This window comes from Haliotis rufescens, unplaced genomic scaffold (assembly GCF_023055435.1).
Source record: "Haliotis rufescens isolate VD_foot unplaced genomic scaffold, xgHalRufe1.0.p SCAF_18, whole genome shotgun sequence".
Lineage (NCBI taxonomy): Eukaryota > Metazoa > Mollusca > Gastropoda > Lepetellida > Haliotidae > Haliotis > Haliotis rufescens.
Genome location: NW_025963868.1, coordinates 22,030,565 through 22,049,286, shown reverse-complemented (window position 1 = coordinate 22,049,286; position 18,722 = coordinate 22,030,565). Strand labels below are relative to the sequence as shown.

Genomic DNA, 18,722 nt, shown 5'->3' with positions numbered 1-18,722 from the left:
TTAGAGCCAACTAATGACGATCGTTTGGGTACAAAGTGTGTCTTTGGTTCATTTTGTATCAAAGTTGCCGACGACTAATGCTATCAACCACATGTCCATCTGTCCCCCCAAATGACAGTTTATTTACAGGGATCGGGGAGATGGCTATAATATTACTGACCCTAGCGTAAAACAACATGCACTCACTGACTCATTTCATACCCTGATTTCCCTCCCATTACACCAAGCAGCACAAACCTATAGACATTAATATTACTCCCTATGAAATTTTGCTTGTGTACAAGCTTGAACGAATCTCCTGAGACCTATGGTGATGATCCGCATGGTTTGTTTTTTCTGAGACATAATTATGTAAAAGGCAAAGAAAGTTGAAACTTGAATGCACCTATTCAAAAGTTAACACTTTGAGAGTAATGAAAGTTAGCATCTCTGTCAATCCATTCACTCAACACTGCGGCGACACTAGCAAGGGAACAACCTCGACTGAAGATTGTTCACTGATTGTATGCATCAGGAAACACAACACTATGTTTAGTATTGTGCTACAACACGACAAAGCCAGGCAACCGAACAAACTCCACTGCATCGTCATCAAAACGTGTATCTACATCAGTGAACTTGACTCGACAGAAGGGCGGTTTTGTCAACTGATATCCATGTACCCAGTTTCAAGTATTTATATTGCTTGTTTTCGCCAGAATCAGCTTTCACGGTGTAAGCTTTCAAATACCTCACGGGCTATCTATTACATACAATGTCCTTATATGAGCTTCCCCGGATGTCTGTGTTGTAGGATACAACTTCCTGGTCTAAAGCGCAGGACATTCTTGACATAATGTATACAAGGGACACGGATCGAATCACAACCTGCAGTTGGATCACTCAACTTATTTGTGACGTTGTTCTGTGCAGATAGTATAAGATCCGGACATCTGTGGTACGTATAGAGTGTTGACGATGGATAATGCTGTGTCTGTTATAACAATGTCATGATGATCACTGTTATCAACATGGATATCTCCACATGAAGTTATGGCCACAGATGGAGGAATGGTGTTCGGTGTTAATTGTGTGTAATAGGGTTGTGGGTGATCAAATAGCTTATGAAATGCTCTCTTCCTCCACAGATGACACCACGTGTGAACGCAGCATGTGCGTGACTTTAATCTACTAGCGACATCGCCGTTCAAGTGGAGGGGATGGAGTATATCCGTGTCCTGTTCCTGCTATGAGGATGTATGCCCTGTGTTGATGGTCAGTCACTTTTGTTCAATTTGTAAATTTCTATAATTTTACTTCATCATCATCATCATCAACATCAACATCATCATCATCATCATCATCACCAGCAGCAGCGGAGGCGTCATACAGCGCATCTAACACGTCACTGTTTTGTTGTTCATGTGTCATAACTCCACAACTTCCTATTTTCTTTCATTATTCCGAGTGAAATGTACATATCGCGTAATGTAACAACCACGCGCCCACTTGAATAATATGTTCTTTTCACACATTTGTAACATACCCAGCGATAGAGTTTCTCCTAGATATTAGATGCAAAATGTTTACCTGGTGATAACATTAAACTAAAGCAAATTTACTGATGGCATATATAATAACTTACTGTCGTAAATTTGAGCCAAGGCACAATCAGGGATGTTTGTGATAGCTTTAAATATTTACGACCTTGACATTCACCCTTAAAACAAGAGTTGCCAAGACGGCTTGCTCCTGTACTTTGCAAAATTGATGTGCCCTAAAAGTCGACGTATTTTTGTGTCCTGGGTCTTTAGCACTCAACTGTGATATTGTAACATAACACCCACAAACAATCTGTTCCGAGCTAAAAGCGTCTACTGGTGCGTGTGTAAACAAATGGCTACCGAGGACATGCCCTCTCTCTCTCTCTCTCTCTCTCTCTCTCTCTCTCTCTCTCTCTTTCACGTATTTCTTCTCTTATATCTGTACCAAGACAAGCTTGTGATGAATTATTCCTTATTTGGCGTTGAATGGAAAATAACTGCTGTGAAACCCCGATATTACGAACGGTACAGTTTCCTGAGAAATTGCCCATATTAACAAATACCGAGTATATGTAGCCTCTCTCTCTCTCTCTGTCTGTCTCTCTCTCTCTCTGTGTCTCTCTCTGTGTCTCTCTCTGTCTGTTTGTCTCTCTCTCTCTCTCACACACACACACAAAATACCAAAATACGGGGAACCTTATAAATACTAACACTGTACACCCTATAGCTAAGATTGCTGTAAATTTGGATGCAGGATGGATACCTCCAATTGACAGTGACAGGCATATATATATATATATACTCACACGCAAAAGAAACGCAAGTCGAGTATGCTGTATGCATGTTATTTATTTTCAACAGTAAAGAGAAGAAAGTCTAGTAGGGCGAGATTGACAAAAATTTGACTGAAGACAGTTTAATGGATTAAAAGTCAGATGACATAATTGTTTTTTTCAAATGTTAAGGGCGTACACAGTTTCGGGTCAATACCCAAAAATGTCAGTCAATACCCCGTGTGACCACTATTAGCATTGATCACTGCCACAAATCTCCTGTACATTGAGTGGATCAGACGATTTATGAAGGCCCTAGGGATCCTCCTGCACGCATCCAGAGCAGCTGTGCGTAGTTCATCGGCAGTTGTAGGGACTGGGCGCACATTGTGCAGACGCCTTTGAACCTCATCCCACAAGTGTTCTTTTGGGTTCAGATCAGGGCTGAAGGCTGGCCACGGTAGAACACGGATGTTGTGTTGTTGCAGAAAGGCCATGGTAGCTCTGGCAACATGGGGACGAGCGTTGTCCTGCTTGAAACTGGGTTGTTGATGTTGTGCAAAAAATGGAACAACGTGGGGTCTGATCACTTGGTCGATATACCGCCGAGCAGTGACGCCGTGTCCCCGACCTTGACCAACATTCAGAAAGCACATGGGTCCAAGTCTCGCATTAAGTCCAATCCCTGCCCTTATCATGACGCTAGCCCCCCCCCCCCCCAAAAAAAAATGAGGTAAATGTTCACTCGGTGTACGTGTAACACACACACACACACACACACACACACACACACACACACACACACACACACACACACACACACACACACACACACACAGACAACACACACACACACAAAACACACACAACTGGGTTTGTTATATAATTATTCGTTAAACCGATCTATACATGAATATGACAATTAAATATATTATATTAAAAACACCCCTTAAATTAACATATACAGTGGGAAAAATATAAACAACAATTACATGTGTTTTTGGGTCATGAGGGCGTATGAACAACTCTATGAATACAAATGTTCAGAAAACTCTTTTATCTCACAGGGTCTGTTCAATTGACAAGATTTGCAACAGGACACACTTACACCCTGATCTGCAGTAGCATCCCCGGCAGCCCGACCATCGACTGGTACTGGAACTCTGAGCTCGTCATACGTACACGTACACGTCAAAGACATCAATGTGCTCACGAAAGCCCGGTCAGTTACAATTATAGCACCTACCTATCAGCACGTGTCAGTGTGAGATGCGATGTCCTTCATCACAATGTGACTCTCAGGATCAACTCTACCATAGATGATGGGTCTGAATGGCAGTGTGAGGATGTGAGGCGGGACAGGAGCAACTCTATAATTATAAGTGAGTAGCTATGATCCATTGTTTGTTTGTACATGTGTTTGTTGTCTAACACCGCACTGAACAATGCTCTGGTCATTTGACCGCGGGGGCCTGTATATAAGCGTGTCTCCACCAGACAATACAGTGGTTGATATCACGAGCAACGCGCCCGATCACCCGATCCATTCAGTCACCTTTTTCTACCAGCATACATGTAGTTTGCTAATCCGGAATCCCTACAGCGGTATGATCGATGGAATATCTGTTATAGTCAGGCAGCTTAGTAAGATGATGGAGACATGCCGGATAAAAGCACCAATTGTTTTTCACGTGCTCTCCATTACCATCGGTTTAAATTTTTGATGGGAGCCACTTAATCAAGGTGGCTGATGGCGGCCGTCTTGTATTTCCTAAATGGCCGCCATGATATAGCTATAAGTGCCAATATCTCGGCTTCCAAACCACTTCGAAGGTCAATATTGGTGTCAAAATATACATTTTCTAGGGCAAGGAATGCAATAAAGCTATTAAGAATGTCACTAGATGACTATTTATGTCATTTATCAATCAATATGTTTAGGATACATGTCTGTTTAGCGACTTGTACTGTTATGTCTGTTTAACAACTTGCAGAGCTACAGATAAGCAGAGTTTTTGCATAAAATACCCCCAAACATGTTATAAACCCAATTACTTTCAATTAACCTGTGTACAGAAACGCATGCAATAAGTGAAAAACTCAAACGTATAAAATCAGTACGCGTAAATACCAAATGAAGCTTTTTCAGCATGCATACAAATGAGATAATATTCTGAAATACATAATATAATGAGACAATTTACTTTGCGAGTAAAGCCGATATATCTAGAACAGTTATATATATACGTCTAAAACATCATTTAATTTTTTTCAATCTTAAAATGTTTACACATTTTAGGAAAATCTCAATAGATTGATGAATTGATGAGAGAAAAAATATTGGTTACCCAATGAAAAATGTAATAACTCAATTAAAATCAAACCATGGAGTAAAAACTCAATTGCTCAGTAATCTGGAGCTCTGAATGTGTACTGTTATATGTCTGTTTAGCAACATGACTGTTGTTACAGACTGTCATTTGTTTTTACAAATTTCATTCGTCCATAAAATGGATTGGGCATTGTGTATCGTATGCCAAAAGCGTACCACTGAAGCATTCCGATGCTCTTTAAATGCACCGAAGCTGAAGACAGATCTGAGCCATACAAATCCTTCCTAGACAATGTGAATGCTTTCAGAGAACTGATCAATAAATTGCCAGTACCCCTCACTTTTGGAAAAGGACATTGATGAGGATATAAACTGAGCGGCAAAAGAAAGTATAGGTTGGCAATTTGTAATTTTCCTAAAAACAGTGATAACTAGTGGAAAGTGGTTATTGCGAATATGACTGCCGAGGAACAGGTACCCAAAAAACACCTCACCCGAATGCGCCACCTTTGACGGCACTCGCGCGGTGACAAAAACATGGTGAAACAGGTTTCCTGCCTATGGCATAAACTGTACGTGCATGTTAGCTGTATAAATGCGTTCTCCTGCAGGGTATAACCACACGTGATGAAAGCACACAAAAGAAATGCCACGGCTGTCACATGAGCAGAGAGAGCGAGCCATCTGTATGGCCGAAATGGGGGCAACACAGGTCCAAATTGCCAGAAGGTTTGGTTGTACACCATTGACAGTAGCCAGGCTGATTCAACGGTACAGGCAGACATAGAGGACACAGGACGGGCCTAGAACTAAACGACCCCGGGTGACAACACCACTGGAAGACGGTCAGATAAGGCTCATTCACCTGCGAAACAGATTCGTAACGGCGACGGCAGCAACAACGTTGGGACATCCCATTAGCCAACGTACAGTCCTACGACGACTTCGTGCTGCTGGAATCCGAGCGTATCGTCCTTTCCGAGGAATGGTACTGACTGCTCAACATCGACGCCTGAGACTGCGATGGGCGAGGCAGGTTCGACGCTGGCAAGTGAGAAATTGGCGTCGAGTGCTGTTTACTGATGAAAGTCGGTTGAACTTGTTTCGAAATGACGGCAGAGAACGAGTTCATCGACGCAGAGGGGAACGTTTGGCTCCGGCGTGTATTCGAGAGGTCCATCCATTCGGCGGGGGAGTGTCATGGTGTGGGGCGGTATTTGTGGAGATCAGAAGACTGATTAGGTGAATATACAGGGAAACCTGAACGCTGTGCAGTACAGAGACCAAGTGTTGCAGCCAGTTGTGCTTCCGTTCTTACAAAACCAACAGCAGGGGACACTGTTTCACAGGACAATGTCAGGCCCCATACTGCAAGACTGACTCGGAACTTTCTAAACCAGCAGAACGTTGACGTTTTCCCCTCCCTGCCCACTCACCTGATATGAATCCTATTGCACATCTGTGGGACCATCTTGACAGACAGATTAGAGCACGCCATCAGCCTCCCCTCAACAGACAAGAATTGCAGCAGGCCCTGAGAGACGAGTGGCAACAGATTCCAGTCCACGTCATCAGAAGACTGACGTCATCGACGAGGCGGCGTATCACAGCATGCATTGAGGCAGCTGGAGGTCAAACACGTTATAGAAGGCAACTATATCGACAATGAACTTGTAGTGTGTCTGACAATTTTTTGGTGACATTTCAGCCAACTTTTGAAAATGAAATTTCTTACCCAACCATTGTTTACCTTGAGTTGACATTACCTGTGGATGCACAATTTCATTCAAACTGTGGTTGATCAATCATTTGTTACCCCTCCCTAGATTATATTATAATTCACAACAAAACCTCTTCTTGTTATTTATTCTACGATCATGGAACTCGACCTATACTTTCTTTTGCCGCCCAGTTTATCATGCGAGGCTTGTAAAAATAAAATATAAAACGTCAATGCTAAAGAATATTAACAAGTCTCGATTTTCCAACGAAACTGGTTCCTTTGATCGTAGAAGCCACAATAGCAGTGCCAATGACAACTTCATTGTTTCTAAGGGACATGCAATTTATTGTGCAGTCATACACGGCAGGCAGGAGGAGGACACAGGTTTTGTTGGTTCCACACAATTTGCACTTATTGGAAGTCGAACTCGGGCCTTTGGAGTAACGAGCGAAGGCTTTAACTGCTAGGCTCCCTAAACACACCGGTTCCTTCCTAGGATATGGCATGTTCTGGTCTTGTTTATACAAAGTACGCAGTATACAATATTTTGTTTCAAATCTTCATCTTCGGAGATGGCTTGGGAGTAATCCATGCCACTTCAACCCTCTGAGGTGATCTGTGCCATTCGGTTACAAGCCCAAAGGCCATATTATTGAGCCTGTGCTGAATACGTCGTTGAATTCAAACGCACCTATTTACTTGTCTGTAGATGAGATCCAGAGCTGATCGTTTTCCAGAGTAAACAAACATATGGATTATAACACCACTTAACACATGATGGCACAAGCGAATGTTTGACTATGGAATGCTTTTAAAAACTTCTTTTCACATATTCTAGTACTGCTTCGTTTATGTTCTTTTCGTGTACATATTGACATTGACAATAAGTTCAACGTCAATCAATCCTCATCTGTAGAAGCATCATGTGCAGCAGCATCACCTACAGCAATATCATTTGTAGAACCATCACCTTACAGCAACAACATATCCAGCAACATAACCTATAGAAACTGCATCTGTAGCAATTGCCTGTATATAGCTACATCAGAAACAGAAACAGCATTTGCAGCAATATCACCCATAGCAACTGCATGTGAAGCAACACCACCAAATTATCAACAGTATATGCAGCAACATCAACTATAGCAACATCTGTATTGACGTCTTTTGTAGAAGACTCACCTGTAGCAACATCATTTGTAGGAATATCTTTTTCCTACAGCTAGAAGTCCAGTAGGAAAGCCATCAACCGACCTACCTGAGGGATCTACATTTTCCTCAACGTTTGACGGTAATTGTAGTAACTTTTCATTTTCGCTAAAATCACCTATTGCAACGTCTATATTAACGTCTTGTGTAGAACAATCACCTGTAGCAACATCATTTGTAGTAATATCTTTTTTCTACAGCTACAAGTTCAGTAAGAAGGCTATCGGTTGACCTACCTGAGGGATCTACATTTTCCATACCTTTGGACGGAAATTGTATTTCCTCTTTTCATTTTCGCTAATACATCTGAAACTGAATACCATAAAAAGGTGAAATAAAACAACAACATGTGTTTTGGATTCCCTAAATAATCACAACCTACAGCTGCATACACCTCTACTGTATATATAGTTTCAGGGGTGTCCACTGCAGGCATCAATTATATAGAAATGAATAGGATTGATCCATTATAATTAAATCTTGTCCATTGCTCTAATGCGATTTAGTTCTCAATGAAATCAAGACGTAACGATTTTAATGACGCCATTTTTTTGCCAGGTTCAACAGGCACAGCAACTAGATCGACAATGACGACCATGACAACGTCCTCAGCGCCGACAACGGGTAACATTTTCAACATGTTAAGACGTTACGATGTGTATGTTAAGGCTCATTCTTGAGGTAGCCTAATTTTGATGTTGTAGATATTTAGATAAGCTATTTCGCTCATGCTGCTCGAATTATTAACTGTCATAAATCATTTTATGAATTTGAATAATGCAACTTAATCGTTTACATTTGCAAGTTGTCTACGTCGTTGGAGCAGGAGTTGGTGTTGTTATAACCACCGTCATTATTGTCATCGTTGTGTGTATAAGGAGAAACAAAGGACGCCACGTACGTGCAGGTAAGCGGTATTCATGACACATACACACGTTGGAGTGAGTGAGTGAGTTGAGGTTTACGTAGTTTTGAACAGTAATGTTATGGCACTTCACTTTGAAAGTCCGTAGTCATGTAGGTCTTAGATGTTTACCACGTTTAGTGAAACCCACGAGCAAAGGTACGTAGCTGTAAAACCTAGAAACACATACAAGGCGAACACGGATATGAACTTATCATACCCCCCCTACACACACACACCACACAACCCCACCCCCCACACACCCCACCCCCTCCCGCCCCTACACACACACCACACAACCCCACCCCCCACACACATGCCCCTCACACCCCACCCGCACCCGCCCCTACACACACACCACACAACCCCATCCCCCCCACACATGACCCTCACACCTCACCCCCACCCACCCCCACACACACACCACACCCACCCACCCCCCACACACATGACCCTCACACCCCACCCCACCCACCCCCACACACGTGCCCCCACTTGAAACTTGAGTCAGATGAGTTGTTATCTCATAATATACCACATACCATTTTTGATTTGTATTTAGCTCACCATCTTATAACTAAACAACCAACAATGTAATGATAACCGTACATAATTCTGCTTATTGTTACCTACAGTCAATGAAGTGGACAGTGCGACAGATCACCTGACATCAACACCCACCTACCACAACGAGTAAGTGAATGTTATATATTTGCATGCATTAAATATAGCACAAGGCAGCATAAAGTTGACTCACAAGATCTGAAACACTTCTAGAAATTGCTATGAAAGTTATCCGACGTTTAAATGAGAATAGTGAGTGAGTGAGTATGGTTTTACGCCGCTTTTAGCAATATTCCAGCAATATCACGGCGGGGGATACCAGAAATGGGCTTCACACATTGTACCCATGTCGGGAATCGAACGCGGGTCTTCGGCGTGACGAGCGAACGCTTTAACCACTAGGCTACCCGACCGCCCCTTAAATGAGAATAAGACTTTGCTCATTTCAACAATTGCATATTTGGGACTGATATAATGACAACACCAAATGCATAAGTTAGAATAAAATGTGTCAAAAAAGGCAGATTGCAGAGGTTTTCATGAAGTGTTGTCCTGGTATTTGAACATGAGCAAGTCCTTGACCCAAGCTGATTGTAATTAGAAATGAACATCAACACACTACAAAGATATCGTAAAACATTCATCTTGGGTCGCAGTCTTTCTTATACTGAGATTTTCATTTGAAATTCTAAAGGTTTGCCATTTGCATTCATTTTAGCCTATTTATAATTATGTTTTGAATGAGCCTAATACATGTCAGACTTGTGTGAAGGCAATAAAGCAGAAGGCAGCCTTTGAACATGTATAATACTGTTCATACAAATATTTAAGAGTTTCCAGCAACTCGAAATTGGACATTTCCAGTGAGCCGTAATTGATTGTTATCCTACATCTTCTATAATAACGTTGTTCACATGGTCATGGGTTCAAATCCCAGATTCGCCGTGATAATGTTCATTGGTTTGTCAGCACCACACCCCTGCTTGTTGGTTTCACCAAATTTATAACGTTAAAAAGGTGACTTCTGGCTTTTCTCCCACATCAAGCTGACACGCTCGTGATATAACTGACGTACTGGTCAGAGCGGCGTTATATCTAATTCTCTTTGCAGGTTTTCTTCATGACTAACTTGTATGATATGTATATTTCAGTGTCTCGGGGATACGGGTCCAGCAAGACACTGGAACTGTACTTGGTAAGTTCGTAATAGTGCAATGGACTATGTTTACTTGTTTGCACACTCACTGTGAAGTGCACCGCATACATAAATCATCTGCGACAGCTCATACCTTTACCATTGTATTTTCCAGTGGACAATGACATATATGAGGGTTGGACTGAGGTCACATCAATTAGTCAGCCCACAGAAAATGATCACGTTGTGGCAGGTTCGTGCATTCTTATTACACATGCTTTACAATGTTTCTAGTTCAAATTCGAAAGTTACTGATGTAGTTAATTGAATCAATGTAATGTAACCAATGTAATAATTGTAGCAGACAAACTGACACGTTTTGCGGTAAAATATGATGAGACTTGCCGGGCGCGAGTTCGAAGAGATATAGATTTCTCCAGGATCATTTTCCTTGGGTTGTCAGCACCATGTACTGGTTTGTGATTGTTACCAAGGGTACTTATAAACGTCTAAGACCGCGATACAACAGATATACTGCTGAAAGCGGCCTTCAAACAAATTTGGCACCTTACTGGTCAAAATATAATATATTCTGAAGTAGATCTGCGACATGCTTGTCCCTTTAAAATGAAATATTAGGTCTTTGAAAGGCATTTAGAAGTAAAACACATAAGGAAGAGAATATATGGATGTCAACTTCTTTATTATGAGAAACACAACGTTTCGGTGTATATGCTTACTCCTTCTTCTGATGAAGGAGTAAGCATATACTCCGAAACGTTGTGTTCCTCATAATAAAAAGTTGACATCCATATATTCTATCACTTAACAGAAATATTGATTACATTGATGTTCTGACGTTCTGAAGCACATTGTGAGAGGCCTTGGAAATGACTTTGCATGTTCCATTAGATCTGTATGCCCAAGTTCAGAAACCCAAGAAGGCGAAGATGGCACACACAGTTAAAGCTGAATACGTCAACATAAAAGATCTGGACGCAAAACCTGACAAAAACCGGGAAGAAGCAGTAGTAAACATGTAAGTCCTGAACGCTTCACTCATCTGAATCGAACAATAAGGAGAACAAGTGACTCAAAACATAACTTGATTCTGAATATGATAATAAACTACTGGTTATAGTTACCATGCATACAAATTACGAATGTAGTCAGTTATGTTGAACCTTGTCTCGAGTGATTGGCAAAATACCTACGATACAATAAAAAAAATAACCCATCTTTATTTCAGAGGCTGAAATGAAAAGTGAGACTCCGGAAGAAGAGATAAACTGATCGTATTAGTGAATACAGAAACATTGGACAGAGAATAGACACATGACCATGGTCATGTTTTATACATGTAGGGCTTAGCCTTTATTAGGCCCCTCTCGGGGGCACGGGTGGTCTAGTCGGCTAAGGCGCCGCGATTCGCTGTGCAGAGTTGCGTCCCTTGGGCATGCCAGAAACCTATGATTGTGGGTTCGAATCTCGGTTCGCCCCGATTGTGTTTCTAGGTTTGTAAGCACCATACCCGTGCTCGTGGGTTTCACCGAAGTGGTAAACGTCGGAGAACTGCATCACTTGGGGCTTTCCTCCCACATTAAGCAGACACGCCGCGATATAACTGGAATACTGTTAAAAGCGGCGTTAAACCCAACTCACTCACTCATTATTAGCCCCCTCTCGGAGATGTCCAAACAACTGTTATAAATTAAGTGCTGAGGTTGAAATGAAAAGTGGGTAAATATTATTATCAAATGTATTATTTGTATACATATATAACAGCTAATCTTGTTGAGGAGACGCACATTTTTCTTTGTGGTCAATTATTGTTTCAAATAAATTGTTTAAAACAATAAATGCACATGTGTCAAATGTTTTGTTGGCTTGTAACTCAGCATTATAACAACTAAATGACGACAGCATGTAATATTCGTGTCAGTGTATCAGACATGTCAGTCCGATATGATGAGCAACGCTTCACGCCGTCGGGTTACGTTGACAAGCAGACAACTTTCTAACCGATTCTTACCACCCGATCCTTTAAGTATTCTCAACTGTACAGCATAGTTTTCTGAGGCCCTGCATGTAGTCGAACCCGAAATGCACAAGGCATGTATGACATCAGTACGAACGATACATGAATGACATATCATGTACGACTGACCATGAGACACGTCAATCATGTGCACGGATGACAAACGTGTGACGTCTGTACGAGGACGAAACTATTGACAAGCCACAGAATGAATTGTCAGGTTTCTGTTTTCAAGAAACCTTTTAAAACTTTCTGATACTCCCCATGTTAACAAAGACAATTACTGCAGCTGCCTGATGTACCAATGTTAACCTATCTACCACAACATGAACAACTCGTGCATCCGGACATACCTTCTCTACAGCTTCTGGATCCCTTCAAATATCTTTGTAATTTTCAGGGTTTGTTATGTTTCACACTGAAACAAATGGGTGTAGATATAGAAGAAAGGTACCATTTGTACAAATGAGTAATATATGACATCGTAACTTCTAACATTACAGACCGCCTCCGTGGTCTTGTGGTAGAGAGCGGAAGGTCCAGGGTTCGATCCCGGGCCGCGTCATACAAAAAGACGTTAAAAGATTGTACTTGTTGTTACCCTGTCTGGCGCTCGGCATTAAGGGGCTAAAACAAGGACTGGTCGGCTCGGAGTCAGTATACAGTGTCTGAGTGGGGTATTCATGTTAAACTGCGGCATGGTATCTCAGTGAGCTAGCACTATAAATCGGCATCAGTCCGGACTAGTACAAGCAGCCACACACACACATACACATGCATGCACGTCGCTATATAAGTGCAATAATCTTGGACGCGACGTTAAACCCAATTTCACCTCACCATCTAACATTACATTTTGGCACCAAAAACTATAACCCGGTGTTTGTCAGTACATAAACATTCCATGCATCTCATTAGTCAGTTCTAATGACATGTGTAGTGAGCCCAGGCACGAGGGTTACTCTTAGGGCTATTTACATTCATGTATCTTCATGATTAAGGAGTAGCTAGGAGGAAGAAAATGGAGTAGGCTATGTTACACAATCTCGCAACACAAAACTAGCTCACATGAAAAACTTTCGGGAAAATTCCTTGATCCATGAAACATAGTCATATCTATTTATTCAAAAATTGAGAAACAATTGTCAATAATTAAGCATATGTCACCTGAAGAATGAGACAATAATATGCGATTTGCTGGACTTCCTCAAAACTCAATATATGTGTGGAAAGTTGGGATAGGACATTAAGGCAAGATGTAGGCATCCTCATGGGCAATTATTGTGTTCCGCTCTTTGGTGATCGGTTTGTCTTTATGCACATGAATCGGAATTTCTCTTCACATTGCTAAGATCGAAACAAGGAAATTTTTCCAGGAATTTTAACTTGTGCTTTAGGTGTATCGATGATCTGATGATCATACAATAATGGTCAAATAGCACCCTCCATCCCTGGTTTACCCTCCTGACCTGGAAATAAAAGAGACCAATAAGTGTTTGATCAGAATGAGAACATTCAGGGGTTAAGTACAGCTTTCAAACACATTTTATGTTAGACATGAGGAGGACATTTCCAAACTCGACACATCAGTGACAATGATCATGATCTGATGCAATTTCCTTTTGAGACTATATGTTCCAATGTTTGTTAATGTGAACATTTGACTTGACTGTTCATGTGTTTGTGACGATTGGCTCATCAGTTAACGATCAAATTGAGGATAAGTCAGCACCAATGAAGTATATCAGTTTTGAAGGTCCAGTGAAAATTTACTTATTATTTACTACACACTTAAACTTTGCACAATATCGAAATTCAACGATAAAAAATGCCGTTGTTGGTATAAATTAGGCACCATTCCTAACTCGTGGTAAGACCAGTCTCGCTTTGGGCTTTCCTCCAACATTACGATAAGACAACGTGAGATGAATGACATACTGTGCAATGTGGTATTAACCCACAGGATGCGGTGTAACGACCTCTAAAAAATAGTTTCGTTATAAATATCACTTCTTTTGTCCTTTTACTGACACCATGCACAGTGATATTTCATGTATGTTTTGAAATCTAAGCATCGGATATTTCCTCGGAAATTTAATAACCCCAAAAAACAATAGAACATATTAGTGATAATGGGTATCAGTGATTTACCAAATCATCAGTGATCATTCTGAAAATCGCCAGTTACCCTTGAGTCGTTTGCATGTTTTCCAAAATACACAAATACGAACGCCGAAGTCCACCTTCCGGCATATAGAATTGAGTTCACAAAATCACGTTTCGCGTACGCCGATTATTAGAGGCCTATTACAGCACGTTCAATAAGTTTTGTAACTTCAATATAAGACCAAGTCGCAGAATAACTTTTGCACTTTTATTTTTCATTATAATCTCCATTCTCCTCAATACGCTTATTCCATTTGCCCTTCAAGCTTTTAATACCACTTTTTATAGAAATCCGCGGATTGGCCCTCTAACCACGCCTCTGTGGCAGCCTTTATGTCCTCGTCACCCTGGAAGCGTCTTCCACGTAGGGCTGATTTCATTTGCCGGAACAGGAAATAGTCACTGGGGGATAAGTCTGGGCTGTACAGTTAAATCAGCCACCCCCGCCGTATGCAACAGTCGGTTTAATGTTCCTGGGGGTGCAGGCCATGTTCCGGTGCCTCCTAACTCTCGTTCTTTCATCAGTGACGTGGAGCAGAAAGCGACTCTCGTCTGACCAATGGATCAGCCTCCAAGTTCTCAGATTCAGTTCTGTCGCGCAATACACCATGCTAAACGAGCAGCTTTGTGGTGATCTCTCAACAAGTGACCCTTTATGACTCGTCTAGCCCTCAGTCCTGCTGCTTTCAGTCGGTTCCTGGCGGTTCTGGTGCTGAAACGACGATAGGGCAACCACACGAGTGTTTCAGACGAGTACTTGTTAAAAAGGGTTATCGGCGTATGAGACGAAGAAGGTCCCTGTCTTCGCGATGTGTCGTCACGGGAGGTCTTCCGGATCTGGGACGGTCCTGTACATCACTGGTCTGAGCATATTTCTCGACTAAACGGCTTACGACAGTGTGATGATACCCCCAATTCCGACTAATGGCATTACAAGACATTCCTGCGTTATGCATGCCGATAACTTGCTATCTTGGGGCGTTTGTTTAAAACCGAGCATATTAAGAAAACAATTTTAACGTTTGGATTTACTGGTTTTAGAGATACTTGATGGTAGCATGCTGCACGGGCATACCATGCATGGCACGTGACCTTTCGTCACGCATGACTAATTACATCTTCTCGAAAAAACAAAATTCGTCCCGTAATTCTATTTTTCATGAATGTTCCAAATATGGGGACCAAACAATAATGAAATATATTAGGGTGTGCTTAACTTATTACTTCGGATATAGTACTTCAACTAAATGGATAGAATTTGTTAGATATCCACACATGCAAACATTTGTACAAGACAGTATTTTGTTCACTAAAAGTTTGCATAAAGCTGTCAAATAAAAACATCCGTCTACTACTTTTATCGGTGGTCGAAATTTGGTATTTGTAATGTGTAACATATTTTGGACAACACTTTACGGTGTCTGTTTCTGAAACCAATCTATTATTTACATTTCATTTCACACCCTCAGAGGAGAAATTATATGTACACCTAGTGCCGCGCGGCCGCAATTCTCGCATGGCATCCACTTTGCAGCACTTATAGAAATGTGCTTCAGAAACACAACTCGGCATATAGGGGGTTGAATAAACTCCTTAACTTTATATTTACAATTATTTGCAACTGGGAAAAATGGGTGAAATATCTGCGCTCCTGAGGTTTTCACTGAGACCATATTGATGTACTTTCCTAAAGCTCGCTTTCTGCTTCCGTTGCGAATCAAATGGGAGATTCCCAAGTATTAATAGATTTTAGAGGCAAAGTTATTGATTTGAAACAATATTATCACTTACTTCGTTTTGTTTGGTACATAATGCAAAAACGGTTTTGACGTTTTCAAATATTACAACTATCAACTGTATTATCATAAAACTACATGACAATTTTCAATAAGCAAAACAGCTTTGCATAGAACAAATCAGAAAGTTACTTCACTAAAAATGTAATATTCATATTATCTGTCAAATACATGACGTCGTATTTCCTTCTTATTTTCATAATCGACTGAAACTTCTCAGCTCAGTTTAGGTGTAGGTCTGAGAGAGAGAGAGAGAGAGAGAGAGAGGGAGAGGGAGAGAGAGAGAGAGCGAGAGAGAGAGAGAGAGAGAGAGAGAGAGAGAGAGAGAGAGCAGTGCTTGTTTGAAGTAGCTTTGAGAATTATAATTCATTTGCGTAGTTTTCCTTCCTTTTTAGTTTTTGTAAGACAAGTTAGTTAACATGCACAGATAGCAACAGTAGGTACAACATTAAAGAATATTTAAATGAATAGGATATAATTTAAAGTTGATTTGCAAAACAAAATGTAAACCTTACTTGATTCATCTGAACTGAGCTCAACCATATTCCTAACTTGCTGGAACGGTTTGTAGTGAATAATTATAGTCAAACAACTTAATAATGTACAGACGTAGGACGTTGGAATATACGTATTGACGTAAGATCAGGCGCCATTTTCAATCAGCTGATCAGCTGCTTGTAAACGCTCAGCACGTGTCACACAGAAGGGACGAAGCAGAAATATAGAACACCATACAATTGCCAAGTTCCTTTGACGCCTCAATGGATATCTTCGAGTCATTATGTGGCAGTGCCGCGATGCTGACCTAGAATTATGAATTGTGACCTTGAACTTTGACCAGTGGCGATATATGATATCACTACTCTCAATTATGACAATATTTTAAAGGTTAGATTTGACTCAATGCCATATGAAAAATATGAAATACTACTTAAATGGTTTGTCCATCGTTCCATTGTTATTGGACAGAACAGAACACCTTAATTCTTCTTTTAGTTCCGTTTATGTCTTCAGCCATCTGTTCCAGTTTGTTCCCTATCGTTAGTGTGTCAGTGCATTCAGAGAATGCGTGTATCATTGTCTCTTGTCTACAATATATATTTTTAATACGTTGTGTTAAATCTATCACATTTAATAAACCAAATCGTAAGCTCTAAAAGTTGTCTTTGTTGCGATTTTTCACCTGTGTTTTGGTTTTTGTCTTTCTCACAATCTATAACTGCACGATCCTTCATTTTTTAACTCGGAGTAGCGTTTTTGTAGAATTTTCAGTAATTGCCGGACAGTAATATACTGGCTACACACTTGCGTCGAAACTTTACTAGTACTAAGATTGCTTCAACTCCCATGCTTTAGCTTAGTTGTAGTACTAAGATCGCTGAAACATGGTGGTACGTGTCAAATTTGAAGCAGGATATATGTTTCAGGATAGAGCGTATGAAAGAGCAATATTTGGCACACTGAAAATGTAAAAGCTTTAAAGTTTCGGGCAACGTTGAAATATTGGAATGCAAATGATAAAAACGTAGCAATGACTGACGACTCGCTTTTCTTCATTCTTACTCTTGTAGGTTTTGGACTGCTGACATATCCAAATACGTAACTATCACTAGGAAACTTGAAAAAGGCCGACTTTCCAACTTCAAGAGAAATTCTAAGTATTCACAAGTCTGTGATCCAATGTGATTTTTTTACCACCCTAATCTTAGATCAAATTTAAAAACTTTCTCAGGTTCACATATTAAAAGAAGTAAGAAATTCGTTGTTGTTGGTTTATCAACGTATGTTTTTAAATCTCACCGGATTTCTTGTACGGCAAAAGAAAACAATTATTATCCCAACTCTACATACAATGTACAATGTATGATGCCAGTACCTTGTATTGGAAAATAGTTTGTAACTGCTATGTGTGTAGATTTGGTGTCTTCCTTTGTTTGACCTTGATTCATCTGACAGAAATGCGAGTATCTTTAATTGTGTATGGTACTATTTGATTACAGGAATAGTTTGCGAAAATATGCTGAACAGCCAGATACATTGTAATGGAATATTAGAACCTGGTAACACCCACAATTATCTACTGCGTTCTTTACATTGATTTTACGAGCTACGTTCCATGCCATTGGAGTGGGCCGACACGCTGCGATAACTTGCGTACAAGCTTTGTGTGTGCCATTGGTAGGATTCCATTATCACTCTTGCTCTAGGAATATGGTTACCTTCAGCTAATGTTATACCACAGAAATAAATACTGAAAGAAATGTTGATGTGTAATGTGTGTTTGCACGTTACTGTCCCTTTGTCGTTTCCTCTTTCAGAATACGAAGCCGTAAGTGTACCATAATGGAATGTATTCTACGTTTCATTCATAATTGATCGTTTGTCTTTATGTTTTCCAGTGTTGAGAAGGGAATTCAACTTTTACAAACAATAAAAAATTACGTTCTGGCGTTAGTGCATACTTTAACACTCTTGTGTTGTATGTAATATTTACACTCGAACACATTATCAGCTGAGAGTCTCGTCGTATTTTTGTCCATCATTCGCGCAAAAGGAATT

At 40.6% G+C, this 18,722-nt stretch overlaps 1 protein-coding gene across 1 annotated transcript; it reads left to right on the top strand.

The window, feature by feature from the left end:
• Positions 1–552: 552 nt before the first annotated feature.
• On the top strand, positions 553–11,641 carry LOC124122804. The gene is made up of 11 exons (XM_046485949.2): positions 553–937; positions 1,128–1,254; positions 3,364–3,678; positions 7,574–7,642; positions 8,119–8,184; positions 8,366–8,467; positions 9,100–9,157; positions 10,180–10,223; positions 10,339–10,416; positions 11,076–11,202; positions 11,413–11,641. The coding sequence occupies exons 2-11, from the start codon at positions 1,239–1,241 to the stop codon at positions 11,417–11,419; spliced, it is 882 nt and encodes a 293-aa protein (XP_046341905.2). The 5' UTR covers positions 553–937; positions 1,128–1,238; the 3' UTR covers positions 11,420–11,641.
• Positions 11,642–18,722: the final 7,081 nt, after the last annotated feature.

Coding starts and splice junctions, on each gene's coding strand:
- LOC124122804 (XM_046485949.2), top strand. Junction 7,643..8,118: donor ATTTTCCTCAACGTTTGACG/GTAATTGTAGTA, acceptor TTTTTTTGCCAG/GTTCAACAGGCACAGCAACT. Junction 9,158..10,179: donor ACACCCACCTACCACAACGA/GTAAGTGAATGT, acceptor TGTATATTTCAG/TGTCTCGGGGATACGGGTCC.